The 26,439-nt window shown below is 55.0% G+C and overlaps 1 protein-coding gene across 2 annotated transcripts; it reads left to right on the top strand.

Moving 5' to 3' along the window:
- Positions 1-250: 250 nt before the first annotated feature.
- Positions 251-26,372, top strand: PLEKHN1 (pleckstrin homology domain containing N1). Of its 2 annotated transcripts, XM_030019029.2 has the most exons (16): positions 251-489; positions 2,180-2,279; positions 7,864-8,010; positions 8,389-8,469; positions 9,940-10,027; positions 13,359-13,483; positions 15,010-15,159; positions 15,561-15,641; positions 19,859-19,928; positions 20,389-20,543; positions 20,943-21,137; positions 21,710-21,970; positions 22,539-22,691; positions 23,455-23,667; positions 23,904-23,952; positions 24,356-26,372. In XM_030019029.2, the coding sequence occupies exons 1-16, from the start codon at positions 410-412 to the stop codon at positions 24,547-24,549; spliced, it is 2,142 nt and encodes a 713-aa protein (XP_029874889.1). In that variant the 5' UTR covers positions 251-409; the 3' UTR covers positions 24,550-26,372. The 2 variants fall into 2 exon arrangements, with proteins under 2 accessions (XP_029874889.1, XP_029874888.1); XM_030019028.1 differs by lacking the exon at positions 22,539-22,691.
- Positions 26,373-26,439: the final 67 nt, after the last annotated feature.

Genomic DNA, 26,439 nt, shown 5'->3' with positions numbered 1-26,439 from the left:
TCTGTTTCATTCTGGGAAAATGAGGTCCCGGACTGGATTCACCCACCTGGAGGCCACCGCTTACGTTCTTCGAGAACCCCCCCAAGCTTCGAAACGCTTCTCACCAGAAGCGGCAGAGAGAGAGGGGGTCTCGGGGCGGGGGGGGGGGGTGTGTGTGTCTGGTGGGGGGTGGGCAGGGGCTTTTTGCCTCTTACCTGGCTCGCTCCTCCCAGCGCCGGCGCTGCCAGCCCCCCCCACTTTCCCGAAGCGTGGGCGGAGGAGAAGGGCAGGAGCAGGGAACCCCGGGCGAAAGCCTCCCACAGCCCACACCCACCCGAGTCCCCGCCAGCGGAAGGGGAGCGTCTGCCTGACGCGCACACCCGCACGGAGACGCAAACCTCCCCGCCGCTTCCTTCCAGTCCCTGCCGGTATGGGGAACGTAACTTGCGTTCCTCAGGCACCTGGAAGGCTCGGAGGGTCTTTCCGAAGGAAGCCTTCGCTGAAGAAAGAGTAAGTACGCTCGCTTTTACTTTGGACCGCTTTTCCAAGCGGTGCCGGCTTCCCCGCGGATTTTTCTCCCGTGCGACGCGCCACGCAGAATTGGGCTAGCGGCTGAGTCCCGCTCGGGAAAGCCGGGAGTTATTTACGTGCTCGGCAGAATCGGGCTTTTGCGTGGTTTCGCAGGGTGCCGGGCAGTGCCAAACGCGGTCGGCTCGCCACGAGTGCCCGGGAAGGAATTCTAGGGCTCTGCCGGCGGAATATCCCAACGGCACTGCCCCCAGGAGAAACGCCGTTTATTTCATTTCACTTTGCAAATTAAAAACTCCCCTCTCTGAGACAGGCAGGGCAAGGTGCAGAGTGCCTGACACTCCTTGTTTTTTCACTTGCGATTTTTTTTTATTCACGACACCCAGAGCCGCGGTGCTGTGGCGTGAAAAAACAACATTCACGCTCCTCTTACTTTAGAGAGAAAGCCCCAAATCCCGACATTCTGCCCGTACAATTTGACCTGCGCTTGTAATCCTGAAGGAAAACACAACAGCGAATGTCTGTGAAATCCTCTGGGAACTTTGGTGCTGGGCTGGCCAGGGCAGCGTTCAGGTACCACAACGATGGACGGCTGTCCCAAAATAAAGTCTACCAGGGAGTGCAGGGCAAAATTCCCCGCACACTGCCTTTCCCACTGCCGTGCTCCCATCAGCCCAGTCACAGTGCTGGTACCTAAGCACCCGTGAAGCAGAGCCCTCCCCGTCCTGAGCGCTCTGGGCTGGAAAGGAGCTCTGTCGGGAACCAGGATGATTCCTGACGAACCTGCCGGCCCCATCTCCGTCGGGTTCAGCGTACGTTCTGGGCTTCGAGACAAAACCCCTAAACTCCGTGAGGCTGAGGGTTTTCTAATCAAGAGGAGACACTGAAACCGTCCCCTCGGTCTCCTGTGCTGCTATAAATTGGGAGAAAACCTGTAGCAGTCTGTGGAGCTACTGTGGGGTAAAAGAGAGGGGATCGGCTGGGGAATTTGGACCCCGGAGAGCTGACATGGCAGTGGAGCAGCCAAGCCCCAGAGCACCTCCTGTCCCCACTGATCCCGGCTTCCCACGCTCATGGCTTTCCGTGGAGATAAGCCCGGTTTCTGCTGAACTAAACGCTGCAATCTGGTTGAAAGAGAGAGCGACTGCTGGGAGGTCCCAGCAAAGTGCTTCTTAAACGGCATTGGTAACTGCTCGTTAATGGTGTGCATGCAAGGAGAAGCCGGGGGCCTTGCTGGGAGTGGAAGGAAAGAGGGAGGAAAACCACAGAGATAGAAATAAAACCTGTTCGTGGATATATGTTGGTGTATGTGTACATATGCATCTCCACTCCAGGGGCTTTGGAGTAGTTGTCAGGACTGGATTTGGTCTTTGTATTTTGCAGTGGAACATCTGGCCCCTCTGCTGATTTGGAGACACAGATGAGCCTAGCTGATTGTTTGGTTATGCAAAGACATGTAAAAAAGCAAAGAAACGCCAACAAGTGCGGCACAAACCCCATTACAACTCTCCCAGGCGGTTTATCAGTCCTTTGCTGGGCTGGGATGATTAGAAAGCCCGTGACAAATTGCTTACTTAGCTTTCTGGCTTCCTTATTTCTGGGCAGAATTCACTATGCATCAGCCTAGAACTGTGTTTGCATGTGTGTTTTGGTTTTTTTCTCCCCTCTGTAGACAAAATGGCAAGAAAAAACTGCCCAGCTTTTTTGGTATAGAAGGAGGGCAGGAGAGAGATACGACCACAGACAAAATCCTGCAGTATATTCCAGGAAAGGCAAGTACAAACACATCCAACCCCCCTCCCCACCGCTCCCGGAGATTCTTCCCACCCACCCCAAGGACAGCGCCGTGCATAAGAGGGACGATGGGGCTGGATCTGGGGGTAGCAGCAGGTCTGTCTCGAGGAGATGGAGGTCACATCTGCTCCAGGGTCCCCATGCAGGTGTTGAGGGCACCTGCCATCAGCCAAAACGTGCGACGGGGTGGGAGGGTCGTGCTGAGAGCAAAGCAGGCAGCGTGGTGGGAATATCTCACCCCCCCCCCCCCCCCCCTTTGCTCGTGGTTCTTTTGTTTCTGGGTAGCCTGTGGAGGAAGGGAAAATTAGAGCGAGCATTCAAAGGTAAGATGATTCATTCCCACGCTGGAATGAGACGGAGCAGGCAGTGTATTAGCAATAAGCCTTGGGAAGGTAATCAGGAAGGGCATGTCTGTCCCAGGCATGTACCAGCCTTGTGGCCATATGGCCCATTTCCCAGCACTGCTCGGGGAAAGCAGAGGTGAATCGATGAATCCCAGTATGGTTTGCTCGGTCCCGTTGGGTGGGCCAGGGATGTGGACCGAGTTTCAGGGCCGGTTGGGCTGTACTGTGCATACGTCTCCACCGCTGCGTGGCAAATAGGCTGTGGGGATATGGGGGGGGAAGGGGAAACCGAGGCAGAGACTCACAGCTAGACAGAGGTTATTTCAGAGAAGGGCAGCAGCGGGACATCATCTCTTCAGTTTCAAGCTGCTGGCTAGGTGTATTTCACTGGTGATGAGGTGCTTGTCAAGGGCTTGGTGTATTGCAGGACCCAGTTCTGAGCAGACCTGCTCGTGTACTTTGGGTTGCTGCAGAGATTCAAATGTCTGCTCCCCACAAGCAGGCACCCTGCAGTCCCTTTCCATTCAGCTGCTCCCAGTTTGGCCCTTTCCAACCCAAAGGATCTTTGCTTTTCCTCATGTGAGCCTGAGAAGGGTGCAGGACGGGGATCCTGCTCCTGGCTTGCGAGGTGGCCATGGGCGAGTGCCGTCCTCTCTCGTGGGGAATGCGTCCTGAACTGTACAGGTGGGAAGCACAGCAGAACTGGGAACGTTTCACGGACCTGCCTGTTATTTGTGAGCGAGAGTAATGGGCATGAGGCGCGGGCATGGTTCCCTGTGGGACTCAGCTGGCATCCAGAAGGGTTGGGCAGCACTTGACGGGACCAGGTCCCGCATGGATCCTGGATAATTCCCCTGGGGAAGCAGGGAGAGCTGTCATGTTAGTGGATCCTGGAAAATGAATCCTGCAAGCCGACAGAACAAAGGTCACCGGGAGATTATTCATTCGGGAGCACAAGAGAGTGTGGGATCTCTTCAGGGAAGGAAGGAGGGTGGAGCAGTCTTTTAGATGTTACCCTCGCTTGGGGCAGATGGGATTCAAACGCCCTGCTCAGCCACAAGCTTCTTGTGTGGCCTGGAGAAAGCCTTGGCTTAGTCCCTTTCCCACTCCCGTCTTTTTAGAAGAAACACCTCCGAAAGCGGGAGGTGACCAGCTGCTGCGGGGCCAGATTGGAGAGGAGCCGTCAGCATGGGACTCGTCCGATGCAATCTCGGAGGAGATGGGGTTGCCAAACCTCTGGCCACGGCAGGCACTTTGGGACTGGGGCAAGTGACATCCCCGAAAACCAGCCCCCCGCCGGACCCTGCCACGGGCGGCTGGCACACGAAGCCGGAGCCTTTTGCTCCCACCAGCCTTCTGCCCCGTTTCCAGTACTTCCCAGTTACGGCTTTCTGCGAAGCCTCAACAAAAGTGAGGGGGGAGGATGTGCCAGAAGAGCGGTGCTTCTCATTTGTTTCTTTTATCATTAAACAGCAGCTTTCGGAGCCCCAGGGCACCAGCCTTGCAAGGCTGAGCTTTTCCTGCTGCCAGGGTTAGTGATTCAGCTGGGAGTCACTGGGGTCTGCAGGGGCTGAGGCAGGTTAATTATTAACTTGCTCTACCTGTAGGATGAGGCATCCGAGACAGAGAGCGAGAAAACATGTCAGGGCACTTGCACTGCCAGAGACCCGCTGCTTCACCAAATCCTGAGAGAAACCAGGTTTCCAATGATCTGCACTGCCTCGAACCCAGCGGGATGGCTGAGCTAACGGAAACAGTGCTGGTCAGGATGGGGCTGGCGGAGGAGAGGGCTTGCCACCGGTACGACCCAGCCAGGGGAGTAAATAGCTGGCCGGGGAGGATTTCAGAGGAATGATAAATGCTAGTTCCCTTTCATTTTGGCTGCACCCTGAGGCATCCCCACGGTTTTGGGGGGGGTGCGTGGGCCAGGGAGATAAGTGATGCTCGTGGAGGAGGCTGTGACAGCTCTGGTCCCCGACTCTCACAGGACATTGTGGGGTTCCCAGTGCCGCTTTTTGGGGGATGGCCAGATGCAGGCCATGCTGGTGGCTATAAACCTGTCTCAGAGAGGGCAGGGATGCACTCGTGGGTCTGAGCCCAGAGACATCTGAGGTTCAGCAGGGGCCGTTTTTTCCAGAGCTTGCGTTTAGGCTAGTCCTCCGCATCCTGGGAAATTGCCGTTGTACCTAAGCAGATGATCAGGAGTTTATGGGAAGCACCGTCAACCTTACAAAGGGGTTTTTTTCTGAGTGAGAAAGCCTGAGCCAGCGCTAGTTAGCCTACTTCTCCAAGTGGGGGACAAAGAAACCACAGAAATTGCGGATGGGCAAAACAGATGAGCTCATGCCCAGTCCCCCAGGCTCCCCCTGTGGCCAGGGCAGGATGGTTTCCGATGCCACCTCTGTGCCACCCAGCGTAAGCGGCCTCGCGGAGAAAACCACCGAATTGGAGGTGGCAGCTGTGGCTTCAGCTCCACGGCAGGAAAAAGGGGGATTGTTTTTGTAACCGTCTTGGACAGTATTGGAATGAAAAGCAGCAGGTAGGAGGTGGGTGTCACTGCTGCCCCTGGTGCAGCACAAACAGGCTGTGCTTGCTTTTACCCAGGACTTGGGGTAGCTGTTGGATTTAGTGATGTCCAGCTCCCTGCTGCTGCTCTCCTCAGGTGTGGGCAGGAACCTGTGGAAAGCTGTGAGGGCAGTTCTCCTTGCACATACGCATACGTTGTATTCGTTTGGGGTTTAACAGTGGCACCGCAGTGAAGGACATAAAATTGCTAGGAAAAAAACCAGGAGAGACCTGCCTGGTAAAAAAAAACAACATAAAAGACCCGAACAGTCCCAATTCTTCCTGCGAAACCACAATACCTGACCACGAGTAACAAGACTGCCGGGACTTGAAAGACTGGTGTGGCACGGGCGGACGGCGCCTGCTGTCATTTCAGTGACATGATCCCTTTTTGACCACGGTCTTGGCGATGCCGCCACACTTAGCCGCTAAATCTAGCTTTCTTCTCTTCTCAGTCTCGCTGCAAACCCTTGCAAGCTGGGGCTGCTAGTTGCTTGTTTGGGAGAGGGAGGTATTCCGTTTAATGTGTTTCTTGCCACGTGAACAGTGGCAGCAGAAGCGCTCTCTTTCCCTCCTGATCCCGGGAGGATCCCTGTGGAAGCTGGCAGGTTGGCTGAGCTCTTTGCCAAAACTGCTGCTGGATTCACAGCTCCCAGGTTGCTTTTGCTTCTTGGGGGCCTTACTTATTACTGGGGAATTTGGCTGCCACGTTCCAGGCAGCAGCATCGCCCGGGCAGCTGGTAGCTGGCGTCGCTGCTTATCGCTCTGTCCGTAATTTCATTACTTTATCCTCTCCCCCCTCCCCGTTGCTGGTTGCTGCCCTTATCCGAGCGGTGTTTTGTTATTGCTGTCACAGCTGTCAGGTGATCAGTTGCTCTTTGTTCTGACAGCGGCTTGTAGCACAAATGTAATCTTTTCCTACGCTTAATTGCCTCTCAGTGAGACCATTAATTGGCAGGCAGCAGGTTCCCACCTCCAGGGGAGGACCTGGCTGTGCGCTCACGGGTACTGCGTGGAGCCGGCTGGAAAAGCAGGAGGGAGACTTTGAGCAGAGAAGGGGTTAACTTATGTCCTAAAAAGAGTTACCTAAATCCAGTGAGGCCCTGGAAGGAACCCCAGGCTTTGCAGGTGAAAGGGTCCCGACGGCATTAGGTTCCCGTTACTGGTTCACCAGCTCCCCCCCGGCCCGGTGTCCCCCGGCAGGGTTAGGAGAAGGGTTAATCTCATGCCGGAGGGGTGAGTCATGGAGGCCCCAGCAAAACAGATCTGGTTAGCTCTGCTGGCTCTTCATTTATCACGGGGTTTACGCAGCTGTCTCCTTGGCACGACGGCGCGCGGGCAGCGGGCACACGCGGGCCAGACAGGTTGGGCGGCGGGGGAAAAACTGGCTGCTGGAAACCCCTGCCTGCGGGTTGACAGGCTGTCACTCAATCCCTGCTCGTTCCTGGAAATGCTGTTTGGACTGAAGCCTATGAGCCCCCCCCCGGGGAGCCACGTGCCACCGCTATACCCTGCCTCGCAGCCCCTGCGTGGCCGTGCCCTCGCTGGAAGTGTCCCCAGCAAATGCGGCCACCAGTGCTGGGAGTGGGGTCCCAGCGAGGTGGGCTCACAGCCTGGCGACCGGGCAGCGGGGCAAACCTTGCGTCTCCCACCTACCTTTCTCTTTTGCTTGGGAATCAATACCCGGAGTCCGTGACGTGTCTAACAAAGCTGACATTTAAGGCTCAGATATGCAAGCGGGGTGTAGACCTGAGGGGAATCGGTGATGTCTGTGGCCTCGCTGAGATACAGCCCTTCCCTCCTCCCCAGGGGAATCAACCAACCGCCAGAAATAAAAATATTCTTCCCAGAGAAACTGCAGGGAGAGCTTTTCGCCCCTGGGATTTATGCAGTACCCAGACAGCGCAGCAGCAGCCCTGTGCTGCGAGCAGTGGAGTGCCACAGGGATGTGGGTTTGTGCCACGGCACAGAAGGAAGAATTTCCATATAACCCAAATGCAGGAAATATGGGAAGCCCGTAGCCCTGAGCGCTATCTCCCTCTCACATCAGCCCTTGCTCTCCCGCAGTGCTTGCTGGCTTCCCTCAGCTTTTTGCACTGACGATGAGCGGCTTCACGACTCGGTGCCTTGCAGTGCTTTTATGGCTGTGGGACTCTGCCTCAAAATTGTCTGGGCACCTGAAACAACAGACTGCACCTAGAGAAACCGAGGGATCTGAGCAGATGGGAGAGCTGAGGAATCCAGGTGGTACTAGAGCAAAGAAAACCTTTCCACTAACCCCAGTGGAAGGCAAGCTGTGTTTGCTTAGTCTCGATCGGTCCTTGTTCCAGTGAATTTGATTAGGATGGCAGGAGGTGGTCCGTGGAGTTGGGAGACCCTAAATGTAGGATGTGCTTCTGCACCCCCTCTTTCCCAACCCACAAAGCCTCCCTTTAGGTCAGCATCTCCTCCTGCCTAGGGAGGACAGTCTCCCAGCAGCAATTGAACCCCAGCTCCACGCTGGCATGGAGACCCACCAACAAACAGCCTGGCCCAGGCACCTGCCCTTTCTGAGGAAGCCGTTCTGGGAAGATGTTCTGTGAACATCTCTTCCAGACATCAGGCCCCCACCTTCCACCGCCTCTGATTTGTTTTTCCTGAATCCTTGGTACAGAATATTCAGAACCAGGAAAACCAGAAAGAAAACTTCGACCAGAGGTTCCCCAGCCTGTTCAAGAAGGGACGAAGGAAAACGGTTGTCAGGAATCTGGGCAAAATGATCTATTACTCCAAGGTCAAGTTTAAGTTCCAGCACTGCCAGGTAAGCTGTGGCACCTGACTGCGGGTGTTTCTCTTCCCAGGTGCGGAGTGACCCTGTAGGACTGGGAAGTAAAGTGTAATTCTGAGAAATGTGACACACGGAGACTTCCTTGGGCTGCTGCGTGGCCCAGGGACTTCTGCTGCCCCATGGGGCATGGGTACCGGCTGGCACTCACCGGCTCCCATCCCAGTGGGGACCTGGGCTGTGCTTCCATGCTCAGCTGCTGGGCTGGCACCAGATCCACCAGCAGAGATGCGGTGGTGGCCCTTGGATAAGCGACCGCTGGCTTCTCCGTGCCCAGATCGGTCTGAGATGCAGAGTGAAGCTGGGAGGAGGAAGGCGTCCTGAGATAAACCCCCAAATGTGTCTTTTCTGCAGGAGGTGAATGACTGCTTCTTGGAGCTGTTCCAGTCTTACCTGTACTTCCAGTCTATGGGCTCCAACGGACTCACCTACCAGGTAGGGCATCAGCCGGACACGCCGGGGCAAGCACTGGGGAGTTGGGCAGTATGGCCAAGCTGGGGGCACTGGGCAGATGGGATGTGACAAGGGAGGGGGCTCTGCTCCTGGGGCTGCCGTTGGCCTCCTCTAGGTAATCTCAGCAAGTCGCTTCCCGTGGATGCCAAGCTCCTGGGGGAAGAGAGCGTTTCTTCCTAAGGACTGTACCCAGACAACCTCAGTTTCTCCTGGGTCCTTGGCCTTGCCTGTGGGCAGAGAAAAAGGACCCCATAGAGGTGGGATAGGGGCTTGTGCAGGGCTGGCAGGCGGGACTAGGGATGGGAGGTGTTTAGGCTACCTGGACTTATCTTTGTGTAGAGTGCCAAGCACAGAGAGCTGCGCCTCGGCAAGGGTCAGAGCTCCTGTTGCTCAAAATCCCACTGGCCTCAGCCTTATTGCTCAAAATCCCACTGGCCTCAGCCCTGGCTTCTGAACCAAGGGGGAGTTCTTCATCTGCAGGGCAGAGAAAGAGGCACGTGGGAGAGGGTGGAAGGAAAAAACTGAGGGAAGCCTTGGGGAGCTATCCCGGCAAACCATCAAACTTTTTAACCTGATGATGCCGGTGAATTACAGACAATAGGCTGTTTTTGCACATGCAGCCGAAAAATCACAACCGAACAAACGGGAAGCTCTGAATATGGTCTCCCTCCGCACGAGAGAGGAACTAAAACTGAGCATGGCTGTTTTGTAAAAGTTTGTAAAATTCGTTCCTTTTAGAAAAGATTTATTGTCTTCTAGGTGACTTGAGGTTAATGCAATATGCCAATACAATCTCTCGAGTCATCCAGCAAGCCAGCCTTCAACTGAAAAGACACATGTCAGAATACAAACAATATTACGAAATCTCCCATTTACTTTATAAACAGCTCCTTAGTTTATTAATTCTAGAGAAATTAAAAAGGAATTAATGTGCCAGTACTGGTCCCTAGACATTACAGCAATTAGCATCTTTTCAAGTCCTTGTTCAGAAAGCCCAAGACAGGGAGCACAAACTTGTCATCTGTTCCTGTGCTTCGTTATGGTGGGACTCTGAAGAACTGGAGTATAGAAACTGGACAGCTCAATTTTGCTTTATGGTCATTTCCATCTTCTGGCTTTCCTGTGTTAAATCAGCACTGTTTTGCTGAGGTTTCTCTTAAAGCTGAAAGACTTGGAATACAAAGAAAGTTCTTGCGAGCTTGGCAGAGGATTGCTGTAGTACTGGCCCCGCGGTGCCCAGGGAACTGCTGAACCTGCTTCCTCTGGGAAGCGTGCTGGATCGACGTCCCAAATGTTTCGCCTCAGAGCAACATTTTCAAGTCTAGCACTGTGAGCCACAGCAGCCTGCTGGTGCCGAGTCTTGACTTCCAGTCTCCTACGGCAAAGGGTCATTAATTGCAGAGCCTGCCTGCGGGCTGCCCCCCAAAATAATGGTGTGTTCTTCTTATGCAGGGACTGCTGCCTTTAAAAGAGCTGAATGTGTGTGAAATTGAGAACGGGAAGAGCACTGGGCAGGAGGATCACGCTTTCCGCATTGCAGGTTGGTGCCTCTTCGTTTGCTTTGAGCAGAGAGCAGAGGGTGTATGAATCACGACTGCCTCTGCTCTTTGTCCCGCTCTGACCCAGTCCCAGAGGAGAACCACATTGTGGAAGGAGGTTGCAGAGAACTGAAGCTTTTCCTCCCAGCATTTGTATCTTTCCCTCCGAGGCTTCTCTGCTCCTAAACACCTGGACTGTGATGCCCAGGGCTGCAGGCAAGGAAGGGACTGGGTAGGGAGCACAGAGGAAGGATGGTCCTGTGCTCCAGCTGGTTAATACTCAGGACACACGGTGACAGTTCCCACTTCTGCCCAGCCATGTGCTCTTTGTGCACCACATTTGAACGAAGGAATGGAATAAAACCCCTTCTCCCACCTCTTGTTGCCATATAAACCCCGAAGCCAGGGAGTGACTCCGAGCAGGCACGCGTACAGCGCTGTGCGTGCTGATGTACGGCACTGCTCAAGCGGACAGGATGGGCAACGGTGCCGAGAGGTGAGAGATTGCCTCCTCCAATAACGCCAGGCTGGTGCCATCAGGACCCAATGTCACTTTACCAACTCGTCCCTCGCCAGCACTCCTGCCTCCACAAGCTTTTTAAACTTTTCTCTGAGTGATCTTGCTTTATAAAAGTTTTCCTGGGATAACAACCTGTCTGCAGCTTGGCTGGAGGCTTCTTTGGGCTTAGTCATTGCTGAATGACAGCAGTCGCAAGCCCCCAGGAGTAGCAGTTAAAGCATTGAAGTACACAGAAGTGAATAACCCAGTAACGATACAGAGCCAAGAAAGCTTATTTGTGTCCTAGGCCCACTGTCTATGTACTCTGGTGTCCTCTGTTAGAGAGAAAGTTATACAATGGTCACCCAAACAAAAAAATTACATAAACTGTAAAAAGGAGCTGGTAGAAATGACCCATTAATTTTAAGGACTGCTGAGTTGTGGTCTTGTTACACTGTACTAGGCAGGGCTCTCCAACCCTTTTTGGGAGCCTGTAAAATGAAAGAAAACTTCTCCCAGGCACAACCTGTCAGGGGTGCCTGCACTGGGGTGGGTGGACTTGTTCTGCTTGTATTAAAACACGTAGGAGCGTCGCTGGGTGGAAAATTGCCTCAAGCTTTGTTGGGTTTGTGTCCCGGTTAGGGAAAGAACAGACCAAAGCCTTTCTGACAGAGTGCTGTATATATCGGGAAGCAGTAACACGAAGAAACCAGGGAGGCAGCGATGTTTAGGATTGCCCAGAGATCAGTGGAGCAGTTTTATTTTTCCGCTAGAGGGGGAGAAATCAAGGCACGGAGGGGATAAGAGCCTTGTCCGAGGCCCCACACAGGGTCAGGGTGGAAGTCTTTCGTCTCGTGACTCTGAAACACAAAAGACACGCATCCATTCTCTTGTGAAATCCTGTGGCCTCAGTAGTTCCCCATGAACTCTACTTTCTAGGGTAGTTCAGTACGTCAGAAGATGCCGGCGCGATCATTGGAAATGTGGAGCTGAAGCATGAGAAGGAAGCCCGGCAGCGTGTAAAGCCGTCCCTTGGTGCACTGGCACGGACAAGGGGACGGCGGCTGGCCGTCACCTTGGCTTTGCGGTCCATCTCTTGCACGGCCTCTGATGCTGATGGAGTTGTTGAGCACCTTGAGCTAGCTCTGCCTCACCTGCAAATGTTGCAGCTTTTTAGTGTCTCCAGACAGAGACTTGGGTGGGAAAAAACTGCTGCTGCTCCAGGAAGGGGCTTTCTTGCTTCCAATGTTGCTCTGGAAGCGTTCGCGAGGAAAGAGGAAGGACAGGGCGGAAGAAAACGGCACAAAGTCCGGCACAGGTTGCTCAGCGTGGCTGTGTCATGGCCCTGCCGCAAACGTGCCCTTGGGGCTGAGGGAAATGGCAGCAACTGAATTGGCAGCTGCTTCACAGCCTCCCCAGCAGCTCCTTGCACGAGCTTCAGGCATGTCTCGGGCTTCAGGCTTAGGCAGGAGTTTCTTTTCTCATTTTCTCTTCCTCCGGGGCCCCGTTTAGTTGTGGCAACGCGAACAACCCTCAGGATACATCCGAAAGGCTGGCCTTGGAGGAGGTGGCAGGGCAAGCAGTGCCGTGTTAAGGGTCGTGCCCTACCAGCAAAATTCCTGCTGTTTGTATAAGGGCCTGGATGCCCAGAGAAGTATTCAGAGCTGCTGGAATATCTAGGTAATGCACCTTTATACCCTCCCAGCAGCTCTATAAAGTAGGGAATCACTTTACCTCCATTGCAAAGACAGGGGAACCAAGGCAAGAGGAGACGAGAGAACTCCAGAGCTACAATGGTACATAGACGCTTAGATGGCCAGTAATGCTTGACACGTAATTACCGTAATGGATCTGAACGGAGTGACTTATGGGAAGTCACTCAGGGAGTCTCTGCCTCAGTTTCCCCACCTCTGCTTTATCTGTATTGGTGCATTTCGTGGCAGGCAGAGGTGTTTCAAAGTCTTAATTGACTGTTGTTCATAAATAATGCAGGAATTATGGGATGAAAGACTCCACAGAAGGGCAAAGTATCATGCTTTTCCAGTGCACTTGCTTATCTGAATACTTCCAAGTCCCGCAAAGCCAGATCTTACTGAGCATGCACCAAGTATGGTTTAATATGAGATCACTGGTAAATTATTAATCGTAACATGCCTTCTGCAGCCTGCCAGAAATGATTATTAACGTCACTAGGTTGTCTGTAGTGAGTAGCAAGAGGGTGTGTGAGACTTTTTTGCTCACGCTACTAAGCGAATGATAGCTGGAAACATTAAAATCAACAAGATATAGGGCTGTTCCTCCCTTCAAGAGTATGTCTGAGAGCAGTTTCAGCTTGTCTGGCACAGATTATATTTGATGAAGCAATAAATAAACAGTGTCAGAAAGCTACCGGTTCTACGTATAGAGTGCCAAAGTGAAACTAGGAAATAGCATGAAACTTTTGCGTTGAGTTAGGCTGTCTGCAGCAGCACATTGTGATAGTCTCTGCCCGCAGAGGTGCTTTTCTCGAGCTATTGGTGACTTTTAAAGCTGAAATCTGTCTATTGACTTCAAGCCTGACTTTTGTACTGCCTTTGATTTTTGTTCTTGGCCTGGTTTTGGACCGAAAAGCGGCTGGTGGTCAGAGGTAGATGTGGCTACATGAGCAGGCGGTGAGGCAACGTGCTCAAGGTGGTGGTGGGAAGGACTGGAGCACGATGACAACAGAGCAATGCACTCACAGGCAACCCATGGTGTGATGTGCTGAGCACAACAGCTCTGGCCAGCCGATTACTTATTGGTGCTGCAATTGGTGCCCTTATCTGCTCAGCTCATCTTGCGTCTCGCATACCTAGGTCCTCTGCTGAATCCCCTTATCGTGTTCTGCCCTACTGAGTCAGAGCTGAAGCAGTGGCTTTATCACCTGGAGAAACAGATCCAGCTAAACGGAGGAAGCCTTGGCTTGCCCTTCCTCTCTCAGGTTAGTGTCTTGGGACGGTGAAGCGCGCAGCCGTTTCCCGTGCCGTGGGCTCAGAGCCGAATGACTGGGGAAGCTGGGCCGGTTGGGTGGATGCTGCACTGCTCCTGCTGCGTTCAGTAGGAGGGATAATCTCTGCAGCCAGCCTCTCTCGGCCGTTTTCACCACACTTCCAGACGCTCACCGAACATCTTCCTCTTCCAGAATCCTGAGTGCCCCGTGGGGCTCTGGGCACCTCCTCCGGGCTGGAGAGCTTGAGCAGAGGGCTGGGGATGGAAGGGTAGAGGGGCTCCGGGTCCACTTCCAAATGCTCCTTGCTGTGCTTGCTGCTCTTTCAAAACATCGGAAGGAGATGTGGGGTTAACTCCTGGCCTAATCCCCTTTTTCCAGGCCGGCTGCTTGAGTGCTTCGCTAAATCAGTCAAGGAGCTGCCCCCCCCGGCACGGCGCGCAGGGGTTTCGGTGCCCCTCGTACCACTTCCAGCAGCTGCCGGGGCTGCGCGTGGTCTGTAATTCAGCTTTTCTGATGCCTGGCAATTGACCCCTCTCCGCCAGCAGCACGTACCAGCCTTGCCAGAGCGCTGGCCTGGGCCAGGGCAGCAGCGTGGCAAGGGCTTCTGTGTGGCCCTTTTTGCCTGTTTGCACTGCCTGTTTGCCAGTGCCTAGAGCTGACCCTGGGCAATACACCTCAAAGCTCTCGATTCCTTTAGTTATTCCACCACCCCTAAAATAACCATGGATAGACACGCTAATTACTCACACTTGACAGACATGTTCTTGCTTGGGAACTCCTCTGCCTACGGAGGAACCGTGTATTTGTGTTCAGATGGCCTTAGGGTCTTGGGTCTGTGCAACCAGCGCCGGAGCGAGTGTGGGATTTCAGTCTGAATGGCAACCCCAAAGGTGCTGTGCTGCTGAGACCTGACAACAGTTTGCCGCGTTTCTGCCGCGTGTGTGCGCGCACACAGCTTCTGATTTTGGAGCTTGCCTTTTGTGGGATCTCCTGCGAGGGAAGGGTGCAAAAAGAAAAGGCTTTGCAAGAGAGCCTGGCAGGGCGTGTGTGCTGAAAGGGAGACCTGTGACCCAGAGGTGCCACCACCACAGCCTCTGAAGGGTCAGAGGTTTGGGTCTGGTTCAGAGAAATTCTCACACAGTTGCCTGCTTGTGCAATTATCTAGAGTTTACAAAACATTTGGAGGAGGAGACTGGGACTGGAGCCTAGAAAACAGGACCAGATTCAAGAGACCTGCCTTCTCTTCCCATCTCTGCGGGCTGTTTTACTTCCCTCCCTGTCTCCATGTCCCCACTTGTAAAACAGAGGTATTCCCCTTTGAAAGGCAATGTACAGATGATGCTAGGTAGCAAGTATGATTATTCAGTCCCAGCTGGAAAACTGGCTCCTGCACAGATTTATTTACTCTTTCCTGCTTCTGCCACACTTGAAAAGTGTCCTTAGATGGGCCATGCGCTAGCTGAACTCTTAGGGGAGGACATGGCTACCCTGCTTCTCATTTCTGCTCCTGTCCCTAGAATGACTGGAAGCAGAGCTCCATGGGGAAGGAGGAGCTGCGGTGGTCCGTGCAGAACATGCCCGTCCAGGAGTGGCGAGGGACCCAGCGGGAATCCCTAGGCGATGTCCTCTGTGTTTCCAAAGTGAAGCTTCAGCATCTGCCTTTCCAGGTAGGACACATCTCTGGGGAGCAACCTCCTGCCAGCACGGCTCAGAAAAGGCAGCGGACGCAGTGACTAGGCGCAGACCCCTGCCTACCTGCTGCCACTAATCCAACGGGTCCCTGAAGGGGCATTTTACCCACATCCCGGTAAATGGGATAAGGTTTGTTACCGCTCCCGTGGCCCGGCAGTTGGTGCCCGGGGACAGCCCGTGCGTAACCAGTTGCGGGACAGGGCTGGCAGCTGGAGCTGGCAGGAATCTCCCGCGGAGCCCTGTCGCAGGGAAGCAGCTTGGCTGTTTCCAGAGCCCTTGCCTCAGGCTGCTGTCAGAGAGACAAAGTAAAGGGCTCTCCAGATCTGAGCCCTGTCCGGCTGTTCACGGGGAACCCTCTTCCTCTTTACTTTCCAAGGAGCAGCATGACCGGCTGTTAGTGCTTTACCCGTCCACGCTGGTGATAGTATCTGAAGAGCGCAACAGCCTCTGTTTTAAGGTAAGTTCATTTTGGAGCACCTTCCCGCTCTCTTTTACCCATCCACAGCGGCTATTTCGGCACTTCTTTGGCTTGTTGCTCCCTTCCACCTGGGTTCCCTTGTGCTCCTCGTGTTGGCAAGGGCTTTCCCTCCGTGCTGCTCCCTTGCCAGCTGGCAGGTGAGCAGGCAGAGGGATGTTGCAAACTATCTTCCCATGAGAAACACCTTGCCCTCCTACAAAGGCCCGGGGGGAGAGGAGCTGGCTGCCAAGGAATTTCAGTCTCTGGGAGGAGGGAGGCTGGCATGTTTCTGTGTGGTTAGGCTGGCAGAGAGCCTGGCTCGCTTGCTTGAGACGGGAGCTGGAACAGCCCCAGAGAGCGGCCCTGCGGGGGCTTTTCTTCCCAGGCCCATCTCTGTGGGACCACTTGGAAGCAGGTAGCATCCCGGCAGCACATGGGATGCTGGTGGGGAAGGGCAAAAGCAGTTAGTTGGCTGGCGGGCAGAGAGGAGAGGCCGCTGCTGGTGCACGGCGTTTGCTGCTCTTTCCCTCCGTGGAACAAGGGGCCTGAGCGATGTCTGGGCATGCCAGCGGAAGGGCCGACAGGGATGTGGAGGCTTGAGTGCCCCGGGGGATGCGAGACGAGCTTCTCTAGTCCACTGGTGTGTCTTTGCTTGTAGGAGCAATGCTGGGAGCCTCAGCACAGTCGGGCATTCGCGTTGCCTGCCGGCTGAATGGCCCTTAAACTCGATTGCCAACATCCATCTTAGACATCATCGCGATGGCTATTAGACAGCCCTGTGCTTTCTGGCCCTGTTTTCCCCGTGCTAGAACTAATGTGCCAAAAAGAGCGCTGAACTGTCTGTGAACCTGCACGTGCGGCACCACCGAGCAGAGCCGAGCTGCTCCTTCAGAGGAGCAGCATCCTTCTTCGTCACTGAGAGAGGAGCCGGTGACGAGGAAACCCTGCAGAGACTGAGGGCTTGTGAAATTCAGTGTGAGCTCACTGGAGTCCTTCTTCACACGATTTCACCGTGTCCACATCAGGCCCCGAGCCTCGCAGGCTCCTTTTAATTCAAGGGCTACCCCACGGAAAACCTGCATAGAGCATCTCCCCGGCCGGAGGAGATGGCTGTGCCTGCGACGGGAAGGGGTGTGAGGAGGGACATATGCCAGTCAGAGCTCTCCTCCATCCCCAGTGCAAGAGGGGAGGGTGTTTTCCAGTAGCTGGTGGCTTGTGTGACACACCTCAGACAGAGCTTGTTTTCGGGAACATGTTGTTTGCAGCTTCTGGGAACGGGGCACCATGTAAGGGGGACCTTGGGCTGGGCTCTCAGATTAACTCATCTCTTTTGAAACCTTAAACCAGATTCGTCTGCCCTGTCCGTGCAATCTTCCCTTCCCACGGTGCATGAGCGTTGGTCCCTGGGCGTCTCGCTCGCTGGGGTAATGGCAGGGCTCCGTGCAGCAGAGCGCAGGCAGGAGGTGATTCACCAGCCTGTGACACTGCAGTGGGAACCTGATTTTCCACAGGCATGTCAGGGCACAGGAGCCTTCTCCGAGGGCTTCTGCAAATTAACTTCCCTTCCCTGCGAGCAGACACCGAGCTCTACAATTTGTGTGTGAAGGAATAGCCCGGCCCTTTTGTTCTTCGGTTTCATGCAAACCACAGGAGCTGCCGCTGCCAAATTTGTGTGTGGGACAGGGAAGGGGAAGGCAGGGGCCGAGCCTGCCGGGATGGGGCTCACCCAAAAAGCAGCAGGCTCTGGCTCACCGCTGGTGGGAAAAAGCCCTGGGCGAGGGAGAAATAGCAAGGGGGGAGCTGCTGGAGGCGGGGGACAGGTTCACGCCATCCCTGGGGAAGGCTGGAGGGGCTCTCTGCAGCCAACGCGCGTGTTATTTGCGGGATGCTGCTGCGCTTCCCTAGGTGGGACTCCAGCCCCGGGTATTTCAGCGGACAGGAGGCTGTTGCGCCTGGGGGAAGCCCTACACCATCGTCCTGGGTGGCAGGGGGGCTCGCTCGAATGTGTTGGAGGGCGGAGGAGTGGCAGGAGAAGGCGTCGCTGGCCTCTTCCACGCACAGCCTTGCAGCACCCGCGCCAGCTGAAGCGTCCGAGTCCGTTTCTTAACGGCAATAGGGGAAAAACAAGTCACGGAGCGTCGCGTGAGCTTTCCCTCCCAAAGTCAGCTTTCCCGTACCGCTCAGCCCATACGTCGCTTTTTGTGCAGGAGAAATACCACAGAAGCCTGCGTGTGCCCACGGGCTGTTGCAGAGAGGCAGCTGGCCAGCACGAAGCACGGACGCCCTGTTGAGCTCCGTGTTTCCCTTGTGGCAAAGCTGTCACGTCGGCCACATTCCCCAGAGCCTATGCAGCTGGGACAGCTTTGCAGTGAGGACGTGATGAGGAGTTTCTGCTAAACGCCTTATTTTGCAGCCCCTAACCTTAGGCAAATGAGTCCTGACCGATTGCACCTTTTGAGAGGACCTTCGGCTAAATGATAGGGCTTTGCTCCTGCTTTCTGTGTTTCCTCCTCTGCCGGGCGTGGGGAAGAGTGGCGTGAGGTGGGAATTTCATCTCCTGAGCTCTCCCCAGACCCTGTGTTTGCCATCCTGGCCAGGAGCTGCTCCCGGGGCCATTGCCACCAGCTTCCCCTGCCTAGTGCTCTGTGCCTACAGACAGGCTTAGGGTGACATCCAGGTGAGGTGAACAGGGGCTTAAGGAACAAAGGAACTACGTGTCACTTGGTTTCCCCCTGCTCAGAGAATGAGAGAGAGGAGAAATAAAGCAATGAGCTCATCTGTGAGACGGTTCCAGTGTAAAATCTGCTTCAGCTGCTCTCCCAGGACTGTTCTTGTTCCATTTCTGTAAGGAAAATTCACCTCGGGGAGCCCCAAAGAAAGAGGAGACCTACGTCCTAATTTAGTGTTGACAAACCCTTGGCCCTTCTGCCAGGTTGCCTATCCCAGAGAATGGAAGTGTCAGGGATGACACTTAAAGGACATCTGGCAGCAGGCAGCAGAGCAGAACAGGTCTGGGACAGGCAGTCCTGTTCTGCCTGTCCCACAGAGCTCACATGAGAGCTGGGGCTGGCACAGACCGATGCCCGTGGCAAATGTGGGAATGGCCAAGGGACACCGGGTGATAACAGAGAGGACAGGGATGGATGTGCATGCAAAGGTACTATTGCGCTTAGGGGCAATAGCACATGGTATCTTCTAACTCCAGTTTTTGCAGGGACAGGCTGCTTTATGTTCTCTGCCTCAGCTCCCTGCTAATGGGAACATACATGCAGTGCCTGCCAGGGGCAAACCCCACTCCGATCACAGGAGTGGCATTCACAACTGGGCCGTATAGCACGAGAGCTCACGTTTCACCAGCTGGCATTTACAGGGCTCAACCCTGTCTTTGTAAGGCTTTGCAGGGTATGGATTGTGGGGATTCCTGTTCACAAGGCTGGAAGTCCCAGTCCAGCAACTAAAACCTCGTTCAGAACCACGTTTGCAAAATTTTCTGGAGAAGTCAGCCATTAAACTATGGGAAACTGTCGAAAACAGAACTAGAAGGGAAGGAGTGTTTTTCCAAGCTCAGATCTCCAGAAGGACTTTGTAAGCACAAAGCTTACAGAAACGGCTCGCGCAGTCACGCTGGCTTCAGAGGCTTTGTTCCCGCAATAAGGCTGGTGGTGGGAGAGCGAGCTGTGAGCAGGGAAGGACAACGCTGAGTCAATCTGCTGGAGACAGAGTTCTCCAGCATGCCCGTGCCCCACACCTATAAGAGTATAGAGGTACCCAAGTCCTCGCCCAGATTAGCAGCAGCTTGGGTGCCTCTCGTCTCCCGCAGACCCGGCTTAGGCAATTTAGGCTCTGAGCTTCCCCTTCGTCCTCCCCTTCCCCACGGGAGACCCCCAGGGGATTGCCAGTGGGGTCAAGCTGGGCTTTCTCCCCACGCTGCATGAAGAGCAGCCAAGCTCCTGCCAGCCTTGCCCCATCCTCACCAGCGGCCCTGCGCTGCGGGCTCCCCTCCTCGCGCTCCCAGCTAAGGTGGCAAAACTTTGCAGTAGGCTCCTAAAGCCTCTCGGCTTCCTTGACGGGAAAGCCCCTGTGGAAGCGGAGTTTCACCGGCCGGGTGCCTGCAGACGCTCCAACCCTCAAGCGGGCAGGGGCAGCCACGTTGTCCTCACCGCTCCACGTGTCTGCGCTCAGCCGCGCGGTCCTCAGCCGCCTTCTTTCTCCAACAGGGTGAGCTGCCACTCAACGCCATCCAAGTGCTTTTTGAAGAGAATGAGAAAACCTCCTTTTTAATAGAAGGTGCGTGTCCGGTGTGCCGAGGGGTGTGCTGGCAGCAGGCACGGAGGTCCCTGGGGTTGGGCTGGTTTTGCTAAGCTGCTGTGGCCGTCTTCCCGGCTGTGCTTGCTCACGGCGGCACCCAAGCTCTGTGAACTGAACTGCTTGGAAATCTCGGACCGTCCGTGCCCTGGCTGCAGGGCTTTGCTAGCAGGGAGAGGCTGGGAGCCAGCAGCAGCGCTCGTCACAGCGTTCCCCCTCATTTAGTTCTGGGCTGTGACCGCCCCTGTTCTACGTTCAGCCAGGTGCAAATGGTCAGCACCGAAGGCAGAGCATTCCCGTTGTCCCCGCGCCGGTGTCGGGGTCTCCAGATGCCGGGAGAACGTGGGGAGGGATGGAGAAAGGGGATTCCCATGGGTTTCTGAAGGAAGCAACACGGACTGTCGATCAAACACAGTAACAGCAGCGAGTGATGTTTTTACAGGTCGACTAATCAATTCGATCCGGGTGATCTGCCGCAGCTATGACGATTACCAGGAGTGGCTCTACTGTCTCAAAACAGCCCAGTTTCGAAATGCCGACTCCTCCCTCTCCGGATCAGAGAGTTTCTCGGGATCAAAGCTGCCACACCCCGGCCAGGTAACAGATGTTGTGGGTTTGCATGGTCATCAATAGATGTCTCCCAGGAATCCCGTCTGTCCTATATCTCTGGCCACGTGCGAGTACTCCTGTGACGCGGCAGCCTTCAAGTCCCCTGCTTGAAGGCTGTCGTGAAGTTGCTGATCCCCGCAAATTATTTTGAAGCCCTATATTACATTACGTAGGCATTTATTGCATTAAATTGCTTCAAAAGCAGGCCCCTGGTCACAGATTGTGACAGCGTTGTGCAGCGAGGCATCGGCACAAGGACATTAGCAGGGACTTGCGAGGACGGGGAGACCAACCCTGCCAGCACCGCAGCCAGGATGGGGTCAGGGAGGGATGCGCCTGCGGCCGCGCGGGGGGCTGTTCCCACGCGCTGTTCTTCTCCCCGTCTAGTTTGCCGGCAGCGGGAGAGGGTCGCTCACTTCTGACGGCCGTACAAACTCCTGGGCGTCGGGAGGGAGAGTGGCCACCTTAACGCACCTCTCCCAGACCAGCGGCTCTCTCCCCGACGGACAATCCTTCCTGCCGATGCCTGAGAGCAGGGTGCTCGAAGACCCCGTCTCCCCTGGCTATTCCCAGCCTCTCCATGTAAGTGAACCCCCCCCAAAAGCCTGGGACGCACGTGGGGACAGACGTTGCCTTTGAGCAGAGCGATCTATCCAGGTGCCCGGATGGGCTGAGCTCGGGTGGTCAGTGTTCGCTATGCGGCATAGCAAATCCGTGCCCGGAGCCTGTATTTGCCCTGGCTCAGCTTTGTCATTGCTGATAAGGGAAAAAAAGTCTGCCGAAGAGTCCCAGCCCAATTCTCCGCTCCGCCTCAGGATCGTTGGTACAGATTGCAAAAGGGCAAATGGCACCGTTCAAAGGTCAGGAAATCCCAAAGTAAAAGCCCCGGGGGTGGGTGGAGGTGACGGGTTAGGCAGGCCTTTGCTCCGACCCCGCGCGTACATTTGTACGTCCAGGGGTGCGTGCGTGCCCGGAGAGCAGCACGTGGGGCACGGGAACGGCTGCAGGACCACGCCGATGCCCAAGCGCAGCGCGACGCCGGCGGCGGCAGCTCTCGCGGGGGAATGCCTCGCGTTGGCTGCAGGTGGGTCTGCGCAGTACCTGGGGCTGGCCAGAGAAGAGAGCCAGCTCCGCGGTCTGCCTTCTCGTTTCAGTCCCTGGCGCAGACCAACTGGCCGAGCACGGGGCTGCCCGCGCAGGACCTGCGGAGGGGGGGCAGCGCCAGAAAATCCAAGGGCAAATGCGGGCCGTCTGGCCAGCAGCTGCCCAGCCAGGACACGGAGAGGACCGCCTGCGGCCTCATTCCCGAAAACCCCGACGGCGAGCTCCTGTCCTCGGTGTACAACGAGCCGTACTCGGCGCACAGCTCGCGGCGTCGCCCGGCGGCTCCCCTGCCGCACCTGGACCTGAGCAACGTAAGGAGGGCTGGGATGCGGTGGGGCTGCCCTCCTGCCCGCGAAGGGTCAAGCAGCGGAGGAACCGGTGCACGGTTCGCCTTTTCCTTACGGCGCTACTCGCAGGGATAGCTGTCCTGGCAGGTGCTGTAGGGCGGGCGTTGAAAGCCATTTCCATTCGAAAATGGCCCACGGGAGGTGAGGTTAAAGACGGCAAAGGGAGCAACGTCCCTTGGAGCCCTGAGATGCTGGGCACTAATTCCTGAGGCAACACGAGCACCGGTGCTCTGCAAGTAGGAGCGTTATTACTTCACAGGACACAGCCTCTTCTTCTGAGGGCTTTCCAGCATGTGTCCATCAATGGTTTAGCGCGTGATGCCATATTTCCCTCCCCTCAATGAGTGTGCATCTGCCTTAGTCCCAGGGAAATCCCCTCGTTAGCACAGACGGGAGTCAGCCCCACCATCCCTCAGGGCTGAGCAGCGTTTGGGACTTGAATTGCAGGGAGATTCCCCGCTCCGATCCCTCCTGGGATGAATTGCAAGCAGGGAGCGGCACGCCACGTTCCCGTTTCAATTCTGCCTTCTAGCTGAACAGATGGAGCTTGGTGGGAAGTCAACCCTCGACAGCTTCCAGCTCCCTGGAGAAGCCGGCCGTGCCCCGCTCCCCGCTGTACGCTGACCCCTATACGCCCAGCTCTCCCAGTGCCCGCAGCGCGGCGGGCTCCAGCGTCCTGGAAGAGGTACCCTGCGCGTTCGCTGCCGGTTACGGCCCTGACTCAGCACACAGGCTTTTGGCTCCAGAAATCGTGCCTCGGGCCGTTTCTTTTCCTGCTGTCTGCCTGAGCGGGATGTGGAAACGTGAGGTCTCCGTTTCGGGGTGGGACAGGGCACAGCATAGTTCTCTGGTTTTTCAAGCCAGGACAGAGTCGGAGGGCAACAGGTTTCCCCTGGCTTATCACTGGATGCCAGCGTTGCAACAATCCCAGGAAGAGCCAGAAACCGCAAAACAAAGGCAGAGACTGAGATATGATCCAGTCTACAGAAACTAGAGATGAGACAGGCACAGAGACCACTTTATCCACCCCCAAAAATTCCAGCTGCGATAACTGAGTGCCTGTTAAAGGCTACATTTCTGGTTTTGCGCATCTCTCGGGAAAAGACTGTGGCTGGCATCCCCCCGTGCTGCTGAAGTCCTCCCTTCCCTCGGAGGGTTCTTCCCGACGGCTCTCTGTCCTTCCTCGTCCCTGAGCTGCCAGTAGTTTTCATCCTACTACCTTCACATCTGGCCAACTTCCACTGCCTCTGCGGGTCACCGCGAGGGACTCGCAGCCCTTCTTCCTTTCCCATCTAAGGCCTTCAGGATTGGAACGTGGTAGAATTTGGAGGGCAGGCAGAAAACCTTGTTTCGCCTAAGTCTGTTCATAGCAGGGCTGGCTTACAGGTGGGGAGTTGCTCCCCAACTTTCCATTGCAGGTATCAAATCTAGAGTTTGTTTTGGTTAAGTTCCTGCAGTGTCACGGACAGACGGGTTCGGCACAGGCGAACGGATGCTCAGCCATCCCGGTACCCCAGCATCTCTCTCTGCAGAAGAGGAACTGCCAGCCCCTGCCCAGCAGTCACTGCAGAGAGGTGCCTGCAGCTCTGAGTTACAGCACCCCAGGCACCTCATGCCGTCTCCAGCTGCGGCCTCCTGCTGATGCTTCTTACCTTGAAGAGGTGAGTTTGTAACCGCAGTCCTAGTGCTCCACACCGTGCAGGCTGCAGGGGGATATATGAGGGTGCAGGGGTCCCAGCTTGCCTTTCTCCGGGCTGGAAGAGTGGACTCTCTGAGCCCTTTGCTCTGTGATGGGGTGCATCTTGGGGAGCAGGGATGGGGGAACCGAGAGAGGGTGCGTGGTATCCCAGGACTGCAGTGCTAAGTCATCCTCATCAGTGCGTCTCTTCCCTTTCAGATCTCTTCTCTGCGAGAGGAACATCTGGGCCCTTCATTGCAGCCACCAGGTGAGACTCTTGGGAGGCTGCAGCCCACCCCTCCTCGCCGGTGTCTGTCCCTCTAAGCATCATTCAAAGCAGAGCTGAGAGGGAGCGCAGGGACTCACGCATGTCCTTCCTTCCTCCTGCTTCCCTGTGGTGGGACCGAGTCTGTCACCCTGCTCCTTACCTGCGTCTGTCTGGTGGCAGCATTTGTCTTGGCTTCCCCTCACTTGCCCACCGGCTCTGGCCACCCGTCACACTTGGGGGCTTGTGGTTTGTTCTACGGCACGCTTCCACTGCTTTGCCCAGATCTGGTTGCGTGTGGGCTGCGATTGCGCTGACCCTCGCCTGTACTCTCTGCCGGCAAAGGAGAAGGCAGCCACTGGGTTGCTCAGGAGCTCTCTGAGCGCTTCGGTCTGTTTTTCTGCAGATGGGTATGTCGGCACTTACGACCTGCCAGAGGCCAGCTGCCCGCACCGCGACTCCGCAGCCTACCACGACTACGCCGAGCTCCAGAGCTTCCAGAGCGACTTCAGCTATGACAACCTGTGGGAAGCCGAGGCGAAGGAGCTGGACACCCCGCACGTCTCCCCAGCACCCGGCCACCAGTTTTACCAGGCTTGAGGGAAGGTCTCCGCAGCCAGGCACAGAAAAGCCCCTGCGCTCTTCTCTCGCTGGGCTTCCCTCCAGGGTGAGGAGCCTGGGGCGTACAAAGCAAGGGGAAGGGCCCTGCTCCGCTCTGCGAAAGGCTCGTTCCCGTGTCCTGGCAGGTCCGGAGTTCAAACTTCTCCCCTAAATCTGAGGATGGGGGCAAAGCACAAAAGCGACAGCCTCTGCGGACCCGGAGGAGCAGCGTCTGTGCTGCGCTAAGGGGTGCGCTCTGTGGCTGCCCCGGCTCGGGGAGCCCTGGCTAGGCAACAGCATTGCCCCCCTGAAAATAAAAAGAAGAACAAAAAGCTGGTCAGGCTCCCTCAGATAAAAGGGATTGGGTGTTCAGACGGAGCAGTCACTCAAAGGCCAAAGAAAAGGGCTGGTTGGTGGCTGGATTAGTTTGATCATTTCCCTTTTTACCAGAGCCCTTAGGCTGGTCGCTCTGAGGATCCACCGATCCCTGAGAATAGCTGTTAAGCCGAACATTCCCCCATTGAGCTCTGAAGCCTGCAAAGATGCACGAGACATGCCCCATCGTGGTATGTAAGGTTGGTAGCAATAGCTGTGCTCATAGGATTGTCTTCCTGCAAGATCAGAGCTATCTGAGAGAGTTGGAGAAAAAAATCCGGATCTGGGCAGAATGGGATGTTCTTTCCACTTCACGCAAAAAATTCTTTCCTGCCAGTGCTGGCTCCAAACCATGGTGGTGACCTGCAATATTATGATCCTGACACCTTGGCAGATGGAATCGAGAAATGTGCTGCCAGCAAATATGCCAAGTGGCTTGTGTTTACCAAGGTCTTCCCTGGAAAGGATGCCCTAGATTCCTCTTAGGGGACTGCGTCCTTTCCTCCCATCCCTCTGCACATTACTGGGCTCACACTAAATGCTGTCTGTGAACATCTAGGTAGGGAGGGAAGGAAGAAAATTCGCTGTAATCCAAACTGCAGTACAGCCATAACTCCCCAGTGATCAGAGCAATGCCAGTGTGGGCTGCAATCTCTCTCTCCCCCCCTCCAGAGCAGCAGTAAGACCAGGACACAAACAACAGAGGACAGAGTCTCAGTGGTATCGTTTTCCAGCCTCTTAGGCCAGATCCTGTAGCACATAGAAGGTCAGCAGCAAATCCAAATCTTTTTTACCTGAGGCTCCAAATTCTTAACCTTTGTTCCCTAAAGAGGCTGCAAACCAAACATATTAACAAAATCTCTATTTTCGTTCTTTTACTGGTGCAAACAAAACAATCCAGGAGCTCTTTGTACTTGAATATCTATGTACTATGTTGTACTTACTTTTTTTTTTTTCAGAAGGTATCCAACAAAGTTTACATGCAAGGTTTGAGTGGATTATATGTATTTAACGTGTAAATGTGGTTGAGTTGAAGATCTATTTAATTTTCTAGCTGTGGATGATGTTCAGTACTGTAGAATGGGCAGCTGTCTGCACATTCGTGTGTGTGTTGGTTTGGGTCTTCTAGCTGTTATTGTTTTGTTTCAGGTTTACTCTCATTTTGGGAAGATTTGTATCTAATAACTTAACCCCAAAAGGATCTATTTATTCAGAACAAAATTGCACAAGGGAACATCAGAAGCACATAGTATGCTGGGAGGCAGCCGTGCTCGTGAGCTCCTATGAACATGTCGGCTTTGAAGATGGTCACCATGATCTTTTTAATTGGGTTTCAGCAGTGATATCTGCAATGTATCAAAAGGGAAAAGCCCCTCCCTATTGCTGTAAAAGTTCCCTGGTGGATTTCTGTGAGACCGGACAATTGCAATACACATTCTTCTGGAATACTTTCTTTTCTTCTCTCTTTTCTTTGCCATTATCTGGTTTAATGGAGGTGATTTTTTGCCCGTCGCT

This window comes from Aquila chrysaetos, chromosome 6 (genome assembly GCF_900496995.4).
Source record: "Aquila chrysaetos chrysaetos chromosome 6, bAquChr1.4, whole genome shotgun sequence".
Lineage (NCBI taxonomy): Eukaryota > Metazoa > Chordata > Aves > Accipitriformes > Accipitridae > Aquila > Aquila chrysaetos.
The sequence above is the reverse complement of the archived record's forward strand: the minus strand, read 5'-3'. Positions and strand labels throughout refer to the sequence as shown.